The sequence below is a fragment of the Saccostrea echinata genome, unplaced genomic scaffold (genome assembly GCF_033153115.1).
Source record: "Saccostrea echinata isolate AGI-Se365-2 ecotype Australia unplaced genomic scaffold, CSIRO_AGI_Sech_v1 ptg000023l, whole genome shotgun sequence".
NCBI classification, from domain to species: domain Eukaryota; kingdom Metazoa; phylum Mollusca; class Bivalvia; order Ostreida; family Ostreidae; genus Saccostrea; species Saccostrea echinata.
The window spans coordinates 12,927,235-12,943,761 of NW_026889772.1; the positions used below are offsets into that span (position 1 = coordinate 12,927,235).

A 16,527-nucleotide genomic window follows, 5' to 3' on the forward strand; every position below is an offset into this window, starting at 1 on the left:
CATGTTATTTTTATATATCCAACTAAATGTTGATTGTAGGGGTTCACTGTTGATGAATTTGGCTTTGTTAGAGACCGGTAATAAATGGATTTAAACAAATAATGTGTACACGTAAGATTTTTTTGACAACAGCACTCCTGTAAAATGTTTATAATTAAAGCAATTCAAAAGTATGTTCTCTGCATCAGTACATTATTTTACCTTATAAACTAGGGTTTCATATGCACAATACTTTGAGCATCAATCAAAAATCATTTGATTAAAAATTATTTGGAAATGTTGATTTAAAATATGTTAATAATTTCTGAGGTGTTTTGTGCTTGAAACTTTATCAAAATGTGCTTTGCTTTGATTGGAAATGCCTATCTATGTATTAAACTTGTGTGCAAGATTTTAAATCTACTTCTACAAATATGCTTGTTCTAAACTTTTTGACTCTTGTGTATGATTACATCTGTTTTTATATATGTGCTATTTTGTACAGTTTTTTATGCAGTGATACATGGAACTTTGGACCATTTTGAGCTTTGTGTGATATAGTAAAGATGATAAATCCCTGTAACTTCACTGCTTTGCTGTATTTTACCTGTCAGTGAGATTGCATCAGTTCTATATATAGATTTTACTATTGCATGTACTGTGTTATCAGTCTGATTGTTTGTAATACATATTTTCAAGTGTGTAGGTTTCACCTGGATCTTTGTTTCATACAATGCACAGGTAGTATATAATTCTAACCTGTTTATATTTTGATAGTATCCTTACACTTTTCTTTGAAACAGTACTGCTTGTCAGATAGGCTCTTTTTATTAGCCAGTTCTGATATTTATTGCTATCAGCTTATTAAATTTGTATTTGGATTATCTATTTTTTTTTTTTTCGCTTGGTTTGTTTATTAATGTGATGTTTACAAGCTAATGATACAACAGAAAATTAGCCTTATTGGTTTCTTGCCAGGATACCGTGGCCTCTGTAAATTTTTGTTCTGCAGTGAGGACATTCATATGGAATAACATTGTGCATATGTAAAGTGTTTTGAAGTCACTTTTTATATTATATCATGAGAATTGACTCTTTAATTATTTAATTTGGTTTTCAACCATTAGTTCATTTTTTCTTCATTAAACATGTCTTTTTTTACCCTATTTTGAGCTTGCCCTATAACAACATTCATTTTTTTATAACATAAAACATTTTTTACAACATTAAATTTTAAGCACAGTAGAAGTACCTTCTATGATGAGTTTAAAAATTATTAATTATAGGCAAATGTTTAAGGAAAGTAGTATTTATTATTTAAGGATTGGTCTAAGAGTTTTGTGAGGATTTTGTAAAGTAATAGTAATCCTGGCATTACCTAAAAGAGATTGTGAACAGTGTATTGACCAAGTTTCAAGTAGAAGTATGGAATAGTGTGTCCATGATTGAACAACAGTACTCCTTATAGTAAACAAGGGGGGGGGGGGGGGGGTTAAATGTGTAGGTCACAAGATTAGAAAAGATAGGTCATATCATATGGAGAAAGATTTATTTTTGCTGATGTTTAGGATGATTTGTTTAATACAAATATTTGTGCCATATTTTTTGTACATAGTCTATTAAGAATTGCTGTAATCATTGTCATTGGGAATTTTGTTATGTTTTTGTGATCTGAAAAAGAATGCTTCAAAAAATTGCACAAAATTATATGACAGTATACTTTAAGTAAAATTTGTTAAGAAAGAGTGATTAATATTTAAATTGTTTTCCCAAATAAAATAAAGGTATATTTGATCATAGTTAATAATTTTCATGATCATAATTTAGATCATGAAGTATTGTATTGATTTTTTCATCAGCTCACCTGAGCCAAGGGCTAAAGTGGGTTTTTCTGATTGACAATGTCCAATGCCAGTAGCTGTGTTTTCATGTCTGACTAGAAACCTTTTTCACCTATTTATTTTTTACCTTTATTAACTATAAATAAGTGCTAATTTCAACAAAGTTTGCCACAGAGCATCTTTGGGTAAAGGAGGTGAGTGAATAACTCCCTTATCAAGGGCAGATAATGAAGATATGGTGAAGTTTGGGTGGGGTCATCTATACTCCTTTAATGCCCAGAACTCATGGCTCAGGAAAGTACAGATGTGGATAAAAGCTTCTTTATTTAGGGTAGATTCAAGTTTATTCAAATCATAGCAGCAGGGGACAGGATAGCCATTCAGATAAGGGCTCAAATTTTTTTACAGAACGTACAGATTTTTTATTTTTAAAGGGCGCAGTGATTAGAGCGTCTGCTCTAGAGTGGGACGTGGAGACCGGTCCTTCGGATGAGACCGTATAAACCGAGGTCCCGTGTCGCAGTAGGTGCTGACACGAAAAAGATCCCTCACTGCTCAATTGCCGTAAGTGCCGAGTATAGGTCTAAATTTGCAGCTCTCCACCGGCAAGTTGTGGCGTCTCCATATGAGTGAAAAATTCTCGAGAGGGACGTTAAACAACATACAAACAAACATATTTTTTTAAGTACTTCTTGTTTAGAAAAGAGTTTACACATTGTATTTGATTGATCAAAAAGAAGACGTGGCTTGGTTAGGTATTGTGGCCTATGGACCTTTGGTAAAATCCAATGAAACTGGTTTAGCTTGTACATATAAATTCATGTTACACATAAATTCATGTTACACAACATTAATAGTTGATAATAAAAATTGCACCTGGAAAATTCTCGACATTGACTGTGATATAAATTTCATTTCTATGTGGTTCACCCCCAATGTTGAATCTTAACGTCTGTCCGTCGGCCCTAGTCCGAAATATCTGACGTTTTCCAGGCTTTTTTCACGATTTTAATATTTTACGTGCCAGGAAAACGTCAGAACCGGCGCCATTACGAAAACTGGAAATTTCACCGTCTCCAACCGGAGCTAATTTTCGATACTTGAGAACTGAATTAAATGCCGAACTTACAATTTATCAGTAGCACAATGCTTCTAGTACTCACCAAAATCGATGAAAAGAAAATATCACTCCACATTTCGATACAGGCCTTGCAAGATTTTAAAATGCACGAAATGAAAAGAAAACTCGACCGTCTGATAAAATGCTTTCACCAGACTGTATATTACATAAACAAACCCATATAAACGATGTTGGTGAGTACTAAAGGCATTGTTTTATTAAGTTGTTAATTCAGCGTTTAAATCGGTTCGCAAGTGTCGAAAATCAACCCGAGAATGCCGCCTCCAATTGGAGGCGGCGAATTTCCAGTTTTCGTAATGGCGCCGGTTCTGACGTTTTCCTGGCAAGTAAAATATCAAAATTGTGAAAAAAGCCTGGAAAACGTCAGATATTTCGGACTACGTCGGCCCGAGACCGACTAATTCATCGCAATTTGGATTTTAGATTTAAGGGCAGATCACTAGCTGCGTAAAAATACCAGGGAATCAGAACTCTAGTGTGCAGTGTGTAGAGGGTCATTAACCAATTGAAAGAACACTAGATTTTGTATAATAATTTTATCCTCAATTGATTATTCAACATGAAAGGTACGTTTCAAAACAAAATGAAAATCGTCTTCCATATATATTTTCATCACAAAATTTTTCCTGAGCACATAATTGTGTCTGCCTGAAGATGATCGCCAACTGCAATCAAGTTTTTTTGCAATCAAAACACAATGACTTGGCTAAGAAGACGAAAAAATATATCAGTATGTCGATTCATTTTCTCCTTTGAAATATACGCAGTTTCGGACCAGGGTAAACGTACATGTATGTGAATTATTAATCAAAGATATGTTGAATTTGTAAAATGATCACATCCCAAAATCCAGACTTATATTTACGATTTCAAATTTTAGAGTAAATAATTAATATTAAAACGATGTGCACATACGATTTCGAATTTTAGAGTAAATAATTAATATTAAAACGATGTGCACAGACTTTATCTACCAACAAATATAATGATGCCGTATTTAAATAAAGAAACTATGTACTACTTTTTAAAAGAAATTATATTTACACTCATAAAATTCGTTTAATTTTATCTTTTTCTACTGCGATATTGTAAATTCTGTATTAACTAACTTGAAATAAATTTTAGATAAATCCATATGACGTTTTCATTTTCCCGCAAAAAAATAAACTACGACTATTTTTCTATAGGCGCTCCCCATCTTAGTACGTAAATGACGAATGATTCCTTTGTAGGTCGAAATTAGTTGGAGGGCGCATATGGGTTTTTTTGTTTTTGTTTTACTACGATTTCTAAAAACCCTTGAATGGCGCTGTATTTAAACATGTAGTTATATCTGTCAAGTAAAATTATGACTACTTTGCGAGTTTTACAATCGAACTGTTTGTATTACCGGTATTTAGCAATAATTATTAAAAATGTTCCCAGTAATATTGAACACATGGACTTTACTGTAGTAACGTTTTTTACCCCATAGTACAATAGCGTTTACATGATAAGAATTTATAACAGAAAGAAATCTTCTCTTTAGAGAAGAAAGCCCTCAACTAAAGCCTTACTAAGTACTCTATCAAAGAGAATACAGAAACACTGTTATTTTGCAGTCACACTTTGCAAATCTGATTTGTGGAACTATTATTATAACATATTTTATTCTCCCATGCAGTTGATTCGATACGCAAGAGCATGCTCTACGTATGAATAATTTCTAAAACGAGGCAAGCTATTGACATACGAGTGGATGAAACAAGGATATCAACAGTCTCGATTAAAATCATCATTTCGTTTTCTGCAAGTTTTATGGTCGATACAATGACCTTGCCAGCAAATAAAACCTATCATTAAGATGCTCACTCCTCCATGGCACCTGATCCCACCTCTGATGTTTTGGAGGTCCGTGTTTGCTCTGCTCCCGATTTGTATTGATTAAATGGACTTTGAGCTTGAATGTTCGTTATCTCCATATTTCATTTATATAGCTTTTACAGATTAGAGTGTTTGTAATATAAAGAAAACATTCAAAACCATTCTGTAACCATGAATTTATTTAAACAATAAAATGCTTTCTTTGGTTGTTAGTACGGGAATTAATGTCGCAGTTGTTGCAGAAAAAATACATAACCCGCGTAAGCGGGTTATGTGATTTTTTTTTCTGCAATAGCTGTGACGTTAATTCCCGTACTAACAAACAAAGAAAGACATTTTATTGTTTATTTTTATATCTTATAAAAAAAAAAAAACACTCAAAGTAAACTACATGTAAATATGTTAAATATTGTCTTGTATTATAGATGTGTATGCTATTGTATGCATGATTGATCGATGGAACAGCCGTTTCTTAAGAAATCTATGCAGGTGGCTTGCTTAGTGTTGTTTACCGACTGATTAAAAGACAGAATACGACATATAAGAAGAGCAATTCTTCCATTTAGTATATTGGTGGGTTTTTTTTTTAAGTTTCACGTATATATTTAAATTTTAAGATATTTATAATTCCCGCCTTATGAAAGACGAGCTTCTATACATGACGTTCGTCTTTATTTGACACGGTTATGGATTTGGAGTGATCTTGGTTCTTGCTTGTCAAGGTAAGCTCAATTGAAAATATACAAAACTGTCAGGCTGTTGTCAACAAACGGACTTATACAATGGAGTGGAGAAAACCCAAATTTTACCGTTGTAAAACATTTGTGAGCATGGAACTAGTAGATAATGATGTACATATTATATTAAGTGTGTAAAATGCTTGCAAAAATGCATCATGTCTTTCCGAGAGCGATTTCAAAGACTGGCCTTTTCTAAACGTACATGTAGTATTTTTTGTAGTAGCCAAAAATAACTTAAATTTTGTGAATTTGCTATTTACTTTCTTCACAACAATTCCAAAATATTTCTACTTTCGTTTTAACTATACTGATTTTTATAACAGTTCAAGCTGTTACCTGTTGCCTTTGGCTGTAGTCCTTGTGTGTGTTACTTTTTTACTTGGACTGAATTTCTTGTTAAAGACTGGAAAAATGTAGTAATACCCCCTACCCCCTCCCCACCCCCACCTCCAGTTTTTATCAAACTCAAGTCTTATGAATAGTTAAACTTATACCAAGATCATGTTAATTGATGGTTATTAATGTGATTGCCACCACATCTCTTTACTGCTAAGGGATATTTTTTCGGTTCAGAACTTCGCCACTACCTTTTCCTAAGCTGAGCTGCTATATTTCTGAGGAAAAAAAGTTTTTCTACATTGCTTTATAATTATGCTAGCTCTTTTCCAAACCAACTTCAAAACATGCTATTGTTATACTTGTACAATATGAATATTTTCTGGAATCAAACTGCGTAATTAAATCCAAAAAATTGCCAAGAATTTTCAAACCTATCCCACACTACACGACAGCCAACTGCTTACTGCCCCCTGCCAACTGCTTACTGCCCTGCCAACTGCTCACTGCCACTGCTTATAGATGGCATTATAACTATTGTCTTATTTTTAATACACATGATGCTTGACAATATTACTACAGTGAAAAAATAAGAGGCGGATCCAGTAGTGTTTATACTTGGAGGGAGAATGAATGTTGAAAACAAAAGCAAAGTAAAGGTGGTAAACCTTATCCCTAACCAATAAAAAATATACCAGAAACGCTAAGGAAAAATCACAAATTCTTTTGCCATGAGTAAAATGATTTCTAAAACCTCTGAGCATTTTATTTTGTAATACTCATACTCTGTTCACATTACAAGGTATTTTACTCTCTTTACTCTCTGTATAAATGATTGTTCCTAGGCAAGGAAGCAACTTCTGTGTGGGGTGGAGCCCAACAGGAATCCCTTGACAAGTAATAAAAAAGGTCACAGACGTCATTATTAAGGGAGCACAACTGCAAAGTATACGTTGGCAATTTATTGGACCCCCCCCCCCCAATGTTTCTATGGGCATTACATTACCCATTAAGGTAGTCCGATCCTCAGGTTCCGCAAATCAGCTTTTCAGTAATTGAAAATTCTCACAAAAAATGTCTTGGATGTGACAGAATAACGTGCATTTATACCCATGGTATTTCTTCGAAGTTCATCACTAAAGTTAATCATATTATATAGGGAAAATTATCAGATCTCGAGTATATTTTCAGTAAATGCGAATTAAAGCACCAGCTATGGATTTTCTACTTGAAAACTGATCAACATATATATTTTTGGATTCAAAATTATAGGTATCCAGGCGTTTGTAGAAAATTGCATGTTTTGCACACTTATACAGTATTTTAGTTCTTCTATTTACTTCCATTGTTATAAAATACATAGTGTAAAAAGTTTTTGTTAGCATTGCAAGACATCCCAGATCACTTCTAATTTCATATCATGTTAATATGCACCGGGATCCAATGCTACATTGAAGGAAATTTGATTTCTCTAAAAATAAATTTATTTTTTTTTCTTTTCTGGGGTACAAATGTCAACTTTTTATAACATCATTTCTAAGACTTCAAAGAACCTTAAACCATAATGAGATGCATAAAATGAAAATTGTTGCAAGAAAGTATTTCAATTTCAAGCTTCATTTTGAGACTTTTTTAATTGTCACCGGGTCTTTTGTAGGAAAAATCCAACACTGGATTCGGCACAACTATATTTATTACTGTGCTTATAACAAAAAACCTACAAAGTATAAATTAAACACACTCTCCCAACACAATACACACACAAAACGAATACTTTACATTTAACATCAGACATTAACAACACATAAATTATATGATTGTTCGCTGTCGGGATTAATTAATAAAAGTAAATTATAAAATACATTTATATAATAATTATAATAAAGGTAAACAGAAAGCTTACCAGGAATCCAGTTAAATTAATTCCAAGTAATACTTGAAAGACTACTTCTATGTTTCAAATATATGTAAGACTTCTACCGTAAAGGCAAAAAGCGTGGGGGTAAAGAATTGGCGGGTACTGTGCTTAAATACTCGGTGCAGAAATTTAAACATGCATATTAATAAGATAAAACAGTCGGTTATTGGTCAGCTGTAAGGTCACATTAGGTCACCTAACCGGAAACACGTGGAAATACAAAAATAAACAATGTCACATGATCTCCCAAAACATTCACACTAAACACACAACACAAACAAACGCAGCGAACGCATTCGATTGGCAATGCGCGCCAATTTTATGTACAAATTAAAACACAACATCTGTGACATAATTAAATAATAGATTTAAGAGTTATCATTCCTACCTGAGGATCGGATATCCTTAAATTGATGTAATTAAGACACACACGTAAAATTCACTAATACATGTACATGTACTTTTAATAGGCGTAAAAAGATATAACTAGATAGATATTTGACTGTAGGGAAAAGTTATTATAATTTTTCAAAAGTATTTTTAGTAGAAATGCATATACCAACAAATTTTACCCAAAATCCTATTTAAATAAAAGATTGTTCTTTAGTGGTATGTAATAACTTAACCCCACACTTAAAAGTTGTCTTCCCTACAGATATAGATAACCTTCCCATTAATCTCTGCCCTGTCAAAAAAAAGCCTCTGAATTATTTGCCTGCAAGGAAACGCGGGAATTAATTGTTTTGTGTTTAAGAGGAAATACTTCTTCCTCCGATTTACGCCTTTCCCGCCTTCACCGTTTAAAAATTCCTCAATCCTCCAATTTTTGTTATTATTGTAACATTCTTGCTATCAAAAGGCATGTTAGTGCTACTGCTAAAAACAAAAGATAAGGGCCATTATTCGTCTCCGGGGGCATTTATGTTTGTTTTTTTCCAAATTTATTTATTTTTTTAGGGGGGTTAGTTTGTTTTTTTTTGGGGGGGGAGGGGGGCTAAACAAATTCCTTTATGCATTCAAGATGGTAGAGAAAGAGGCGATATAAAGATCAAGGTCAAAGTTATTGATTGCCTTTGTGGACTTGTGGAAATGTGGACAGCAAAAATATTGTTCTTTTCGACCTGACTTTAACTCGCATAGCCCTTGACTTAAGGGTCAAAAATGAAACTTTTTAAAAGATTTATTAAGTCGACAATGCTTTTTTTTTTAGTTTAAAAGATGGCTGTGGCCACACCAGAGACCAAGCTGGTGGTAGCAGCCATAGATTTTGGCACTACTTTTTCTGGTTACGCTTTTGCCATGAGGGATGACTTGGACAAGGACCCACCGAAAACATTCGCACCTCACTGGAATGCTCCAGATGGCGGCCTCATTTCATTTAAGACCCCGACCACTGTCCTGCTGGACAATGATGGAAACTTTGTTGAGTTTGGTTTTGACGCAGAGACTAGATATGCAGAACTGGCGGAAGAAGAGGAACACCAAGAATATTTCTACTTCCGCAGATTCAAAATGCTGCTCTATGACAAAGTCAGAAAAAACGTAAGTCTGTTGTCGATAAATGTACTCTCCAAAAACTCAAAACAACTTCAGACCATTAACAGTATTCTGTCCTTGTGTTTATTATTATATTTTTCAATTTTGTTAATCTCTTACAACGAAGTATACCCACCTTCTCTGATTGTCCGCCTTATGTCCTGTCCGTATAAGTATTGTAGACACAATATTAGAGGATCATTTCATTCTGTTTTAAAAATGCCAGGTGACCCTGTGAAAAAAACGACTTCTAAGGGTCAGAAAAAGTCCGTAGTCTCGTGTTTTTTATAGTAATGCCAGAAAATGCAATTTTAAAAAAGGGCTTGGAGATTGGTTAATGTTCAAAGTACGTTAGACAATGAAATGAGCAATAAACTTATGACTCTGGTGGTCTGACGACACGCTCCTCAATTATATAATTTTTTTCCCAAGAATTTGTTTGAAGTATTGCTACCTTAACAAGTTCCTGACAAAAATTGATTTACATTACCAGGCCCGATTCCAGAGGATGGCATTTCCTGTATAATCCTATTTGAAATATTTGAATTGCTGCTGTTACAATTTTTGATATATATGTTTTTGATAGGCCCGTAGCAACGGTTTTAAAAGGGGGACTTCCAAAACAAAATCTGGCAAGCAAAAAAAAAAAAAAAAAAAAAAAATAGAAATATGCCCATCGGACTTGAATGCCCCGCAGATGGTATATAAGTAATGCAACAATGTGAACAAGAAAAAGTCAATCACCATAGGAGCCTACTACCGCCCACCCAACATCACTTGCGAAAATAATGCACGCCTGGCTGTAGCAGAGATGAGCAAGGTTCGCTCGGATAATCCTAAGTGTGACTTTTGGATAGCGGGAGATTTTAACCTTCCAGACATTAACTGGCCTACCCAATCAATCATCTCCCATCAATACCCAAGCAAGATGTCGACAGAGTATTTGAACATCCCTGGTGATTGTGGAGTGGAGCAGCTTGTATGCACACCAACACGGGGAGACAAAATCCTAGACTTGTTCTTTACGAGCAACCCATCACTTGTGCAACGATGCAAAGTCATCCCAGGGGTAGGCGACCACGACGCAGTCTTAATTGACTCCTTAATCCAGCCGCTAAGAAGTAAACCGGCCCGTCGAGAAATATACTCATGGGATAAGGCAGATATGACATCTTTGCGAAGAGACATCAACAACTTTGTACAAGACTTTATCACCAGACCTTTCACTTCTGTTGACACTCTCTGGGAACTCTTTAGAGACTCCACACTTAGCATCATGAACCGACATGTTCCTCATAGGCTCACACGATCCAGGACATCAAACCCTTGGATCAATACAGCTAGCAGACGTTTATCACGCAGGAAACTACTTGCATTCCACAAAGCCAAGGCAACAAAGAAGCAGTGTGACCAGCAAAGGTACCTGTCTCTTAAATCAGAATGCCAGCGCACTATTCGTCTTGCCTATCAACAATACATGAATGACATTATCACCCCCAGTGCCTCAGAAAATCCCAAGAAATTCTGGTCATTTATTAAGAGCAAAAAACAAGAAGCCTCTGGTGTAGCACCATTACGGAATACGGACGGGCTCATAACCAGCGACCCACAAGCCAAGGCGAATATATTAAACGAACAGTTTAAATCCGTATTTACAACGGAGGACACTAGCCGAGCTCCAGACAAGGGTCCCAGCCCATTCCTAACAATGGACAGCATAATCATCAATCCACGTGGTGTGTACAAGCTATTAAGTAACTTACAACCACACAAGGCTACAGGACCAGATGCCATTTCAGCACGTTTTCTGAAGGAATTGGCAGAGGAGATTACACCTGCATTGACCTTTCTATTCCAAACGTCTTTGAATTGTGGATGTGTACCAGATGACTGGAAGATGGCCCATGTAGTCCCCATCTTTAAGAAAGGCGACAAGAGTGCAGCGGCAAATTATCGTCCTGTATCACTTACAGCAATTTGCTCCAAGATCCTGGAACACATTCTCCATTCTAACATCATGGACCACTTTGAAAGGAACTCTATCCTTACACCAGCACAGCACGGATTTCGTAGTAAGCGATCATGTGAGACTCAACTTATTGCCACAGTACAAGATCTTGCTAGTAGCCTATCGAATGGAAACCAGATTGACGTCATCTTACTGGATTTCGCCAAAGCATTCGATAAGGTACCACACCAACGTCTCCTCCACAAACTGAATTATTATGGGATTCGTGGCTGCACTCTACAATGGATAGAAAGTTTCTTATCAGACAGAAAACAGCGAGTATGGTTGAAGGGATGTCCTCCAACATAGCAGACGTGAACTCCGGAGTACCTCAAGGCACAGTAATGGGTCCCCTATTATTTCTTGCCTACATCAATGACCTCCCGGAGGTGGTAACATCAAATGTTAAATTATTTGCAGACGACTGCCTCATTTACAGGACAATTCAATCAATCAATGACACAGTCCAACTCCAACAGGACTTATGTGCACTTGAGAAATGGGAAAAGGACTGGCAGATGACCTTTCACCCTCAGAAGTGTACCATTATCCACATATCTAAGAAACGCCATCCAATTAAAGAATCATACCAACTGCATAACCATACCCTGGAAGATGTCCCAAGTGGTAAATACCTTGGTATCACAATTAGCAAAGATCTTTCATGGCGCGAGCATATTAACTCAACTTCTGCCAAGGCCACGAGAACAATTGGATTTTTAAGAAGGAACCTCAGAAGTTGCCCACAGGCTATCAGAAGCAAGGCATACACTACGCTAGTACGTCCAGTATTGGAGTACGCGTCAGTGGTTTGGGATCCTTTCCAACATCATTTAATCCAACATCTAGAAGATGCTCAGCGCCGGGCAGCAAGGTTCGCCACAGGTGATTACTCATCAAGGGACCCAGGAAGTGTGACCACCATGCTATACCAGCTCGGCTGGGAACCACTTGAACATCGGAGGGCCCGGAACCGAGTGATCATGTTCTACAAGATCTACCATCACATTGTGGAAGTTCCGGTACATCATGTGCTACATGTCACCAATAGCAGAACCCGTGGTTCTATGGCAAACAAAATCCGCCAAATCAGCACCAGGGTTGATGTCTACAAATACTCATTCATACCAGCAACTATCATAGCATGGAACAATATACCAGCCACAATTAGGAATTCACCATCAGTGGACACCTTCAGACATGCAATACAGTCCATCAGCGTGTCTGATATTCTACACCACTAAATTGTCCACTTTTAACTTTTTATCCCTTTTAATACGGTGTACATAGATTTTTAGCTGTTCACTACGGAATTACTGGAGTTTTAACACTCAAATTGAGTTTACTCCATCAAGGGAAGAAGAAGAAGTGTATGAAGTTTGATGAGAATATCTAGAATAGTTTCTTTAAAATTGAAATTGAAATCTTAAAAAATTGGGTATAAATGATAAATTCTTGCCAAATTATGTATAAGTGCATAAGCTTACATAAAAATATCTTAACGGTTTCTTTAAAACCAAGAAAAATGCAAATTTAAGAAAAGTGAGGTCAGTGTCACAGGAAAGGTCAAGGTCAAGTTTTTTATGCAGTTGAATAGCTCTCACGAATACGTATCAGCATGTTAAGTTTGATAAAAATATCTTGAATGGTTTATTTAAAACTGAGCTAAACACTAATTTAAGAAAGGTGAGGTCAAGGTCAAAAAATGTTGAAGCAGTTGAAAAGCTAACATCAGTATGAATCAGCATATGATGTTTCCTAAAAATATCTTGAATAGTTTCTTTGAATCTGAGCTTTGAACTGAGCTAAACGCAAAGCGTGACGGAAAAACGGAAGAGCGGAAGACGGACATGACAAACTCTATATTCCCTGGCCATATTCATTGCGGGGCATAAAAAAAACCTTAATTAACTGATTGAAAAAGTTGGGGGGAGGGTTCAACTTCCCAAAATAATCTGACAAGCAAAAAAAAAAAAAAAACAAAACAAAACAAAACGAAACAAAAACAAAAAAACTCCACTTTATAGCAACAAAAAGCGTGTTGTGTGTGTGTAGGGAGGGGGGGGGGTGGGGGGTTCAGATCGTTTTGTCGACTTTTCTTACAGTTGTTATACTAGATGCGGTCCTTGGCTAAACAGAGGGTGGAACCAAAATTATTTTTTTCCTGGCTTTTTTTCCAGAAATTGACCATAGATACAAAGGTACCAGACATACGAGGCAGGGAGTTGCCGGCTGTGAAGGTATTTTCTCATGCAATAAGATTTTTAAAAGACCACCTGATAGACTCATTGAAAAACAGAGGGTCGATAGTAAAGAAAGAGGACATAGCGTGGGTTCTCACTGTGCCTGCAATCTGGGATGATCCTGCAAAGTTTTTCATGCGAAAGGCAGCACAAGAGGTACATTTTTAAAATTACTACATAGTATAATCTACAAGTACTCAACCGTAAATAACTTAATTCGCAGGAAATTTATCTGAATTACACGAGATCTACTCGCGAAATTATTCTCTCGCGTATATTTGTAATATCAAAGATTATACATTTTAGTATACAACAATAACCACATTCTTGAACTGTTTTTCTCGCTTATAATAACCGAATGAGTACCGCCAGAAAATAGGGGGTCGCGAAAATTTGGTGATCTACAGAACTTTTTAAAATCTGTCAAGGCAACCGTCTTAATTTATGTGACATTTGTCCCAAACAGGCAGGTATTCCTGGTCATCAGCTGATGATAGCGTTAGAACCAGAGGCAGCCTCGATTTACTGCAAACATCTTCCGGTGGAGAAATTTGAGGGCACGAACCATATCAGTGTATTTCAACCCGGCAGCAAATACCTGGTTTTGGATGCCGGAGGTTATAACTTTGTATTATTTCGTCACAATCTTGGTATTCGAAATGCATTTTTAAAAATACTGCATGACAGTATTAATGCGTACTATTTTCTTCTTAATGCAGGTGGAACAGTGGATATAACCGTTCATGAAGTAAAAAGCAATGGAAACTTAAAAGAGCTTGATCGAGCAAGTGGTGGTGATTGGGGAGGAACAAGTGTGGATCTGGCCTTCAAGAACGCCCTAATGGAGATTGTAACGGAGGGAATGATGGAGGGGTACTGTCACAAGTATACCGCAGACTACATAGCAATGTTCAGGGATTTTGAGATCAAGAAACGCAAACGCACAAGTGGAAACGACTCAAACCCCAAAATAACTTTAAAAATTCCAGCTACGTTTATAGAAGAATGCTCTGAAACTCTGGGTTCCGACTTAACCACCCTCACCAACAGAACCAGGTATAAAGACCACCTCCACTGGGGATCAGACAAGGTCAGAATTGACCTGCCTACGTTTGATAGCTTCTTTCAGCCCGCATGTGAAGGAATCAAAAAACATTTAAAAGAATTGTTCCAATCACCCAAAGTAAGGGGAATCAAGAAAATTTTGATGGTAGGAGGATTTTCCGAGTCGTACATTTTACAGGAATCTGTCCGCAAGGCTTTCCCCGATTGTCAAGTTATCGTTCCCCAGGAAGCTGGGTTAGCCGTCCTTCGTGGTGCAGTCCTATTTGGGGACAAACCCAAGGCAATAGAGTCTCGTATTGCAAAGTTCACCTACGGGATTGACATGAGCACGAAATTTGATGCAGCAAAACACATGACCTCTAAGAAAATAATTGTAGAAGGAGAGGAATATTGTGAGGACATATTTGATCGCCACGTAAAAAGAGGTGACGAGTTGATTGTCGATGAGGCACAAGCTGAACGATCTTATGTTCCGTTGACCTCCCGTCAGAAAAGTATATCGTTTGGTATTTATACGTCTAAAGAGGACGATCCTTTCTATACCGATGAATGCGAAAATATCGGGAAATTCGTAGTGAACGTACCACTAGGCATAGATGATCGCTCCGTTGAAGCGAGAATGATATTTGGTGGAACTGAACTGACCGTGGAGGCCAAAGTAGTTAAAACAGGGGACATTATCCCTGCGGAATTTGAATTACCAGAAGAGGAAAAGATTTAAGAATTTTTCAGATTTTCTTTCTGATACAATATTACTGGTATTCAATAAAGACTAGATTAGACGTTAATAGTGAAGAACCAAACGAATCCACAATAGTTTTTAGATTTCAGGTAGAACGTTCTTAGTATTTTTTTTATGTATTCTGTTTCATACTGCATATATATATATCACCTAAAATATATCGTTATCAGTTTTCCTTTCTATATCTTCTTTCTTTTTCCCTCCCTTATCATAAAGGCTATTGAATTATCTACAATGGACCATCAAATAATAAAGGATTTGACAAATTTTCTACTAAAGAATTATGGCGTAAAGAATTTAGTGTTTCTTAGTTGTGGGATATGATCGTATATATCTCAGACCAATCTAAAAGAATTTCCTTGGCAGAAAAAAGGTCATCTGACGTTAAAACTGTGATGGCTGTAATTCAGTTTTGTTTTCTATTATACAAACTTGAAAAATTATTGGGACCCCCCCCCCCGGTACCTACGGGTCTGTACCTTATTGTCCTTGACCTTCAGCAGGGTCCTCAAAACTCTTTTGTAGCTGCAAGAATATGGACTGATCAAAATTGTTAACTTAACGACCATAGGTCTTTGCCATATAAGTTGGGTTATTCATGAGTAAGAATCTATATCTCAATTACAAGATGCTAGTTGGTTAATTAAGGAGTTAAGCGTCTATATCTCAATTCAATTCTTTATTCACTTAAACCCAGGTCACTGATACAAAAGGTACATGTTTACAAGTATAGACAATATAAATACAAATAACAGGCAAGAGTACATAAAGAAACAAGAAAAAAATAAAATACAATCTCAATTGTAAGATGTTTGTCTTAAAAATTCTTCCTTTTTCAAACTCGTACAACTTTTTAATGCATACAATTTTTAAACTACCATGACGCTTTGTCAATATCTATTGAGAGCTATAAAACAAGGGAAATACTAAATTGTTACATTTGTGAATGAAAGAAATCGAACAGTAGCCTAGCTGAAGATCTGTAGCTCGCTGGTCCGAAAAAATTGGGATGGACGACCAGAGAGCTACAGAAAAAATTAGGACTGGGTATTGGCTGGAGATTTCGTACTGTGATATTGTTAACTATGTTGCAATATGTATTGCAATATTTTCGA

General features: G+C 36.1%; 1 protein-coding gene across 1 annotated transcript; it reads left to right on the forward strand.

The window, feature by feature from the left end:
• The first annotated feature begins 9,024 nt into the window (after positions 1-9,024).
• Positions 9,025-15,473, forward strand: LOC133191497 (heat shock 70 kDa protein 12B-like). The gene is made up of 4 exons (XM_061327246.1): positions 9,025-9,360; positions 13,543-13,761; positions 14,072-14,222; positions 14,325-15,473. The coding sequence occupies exons 1-4, from the start codon at positions 9,037-9,039 to the stop codon at positions 15,389-15,391; spliced, it is 1,761 nt and encodes a 586-aa protein (XP_061183230.1). The 5' UTR covers positions 9,025-9,036; the 3' UTR covers positions 15,392-15,473.
• The last annotated feature ends 1,054 nt before the right edge of the window (positions 15,474-16,527 follow it).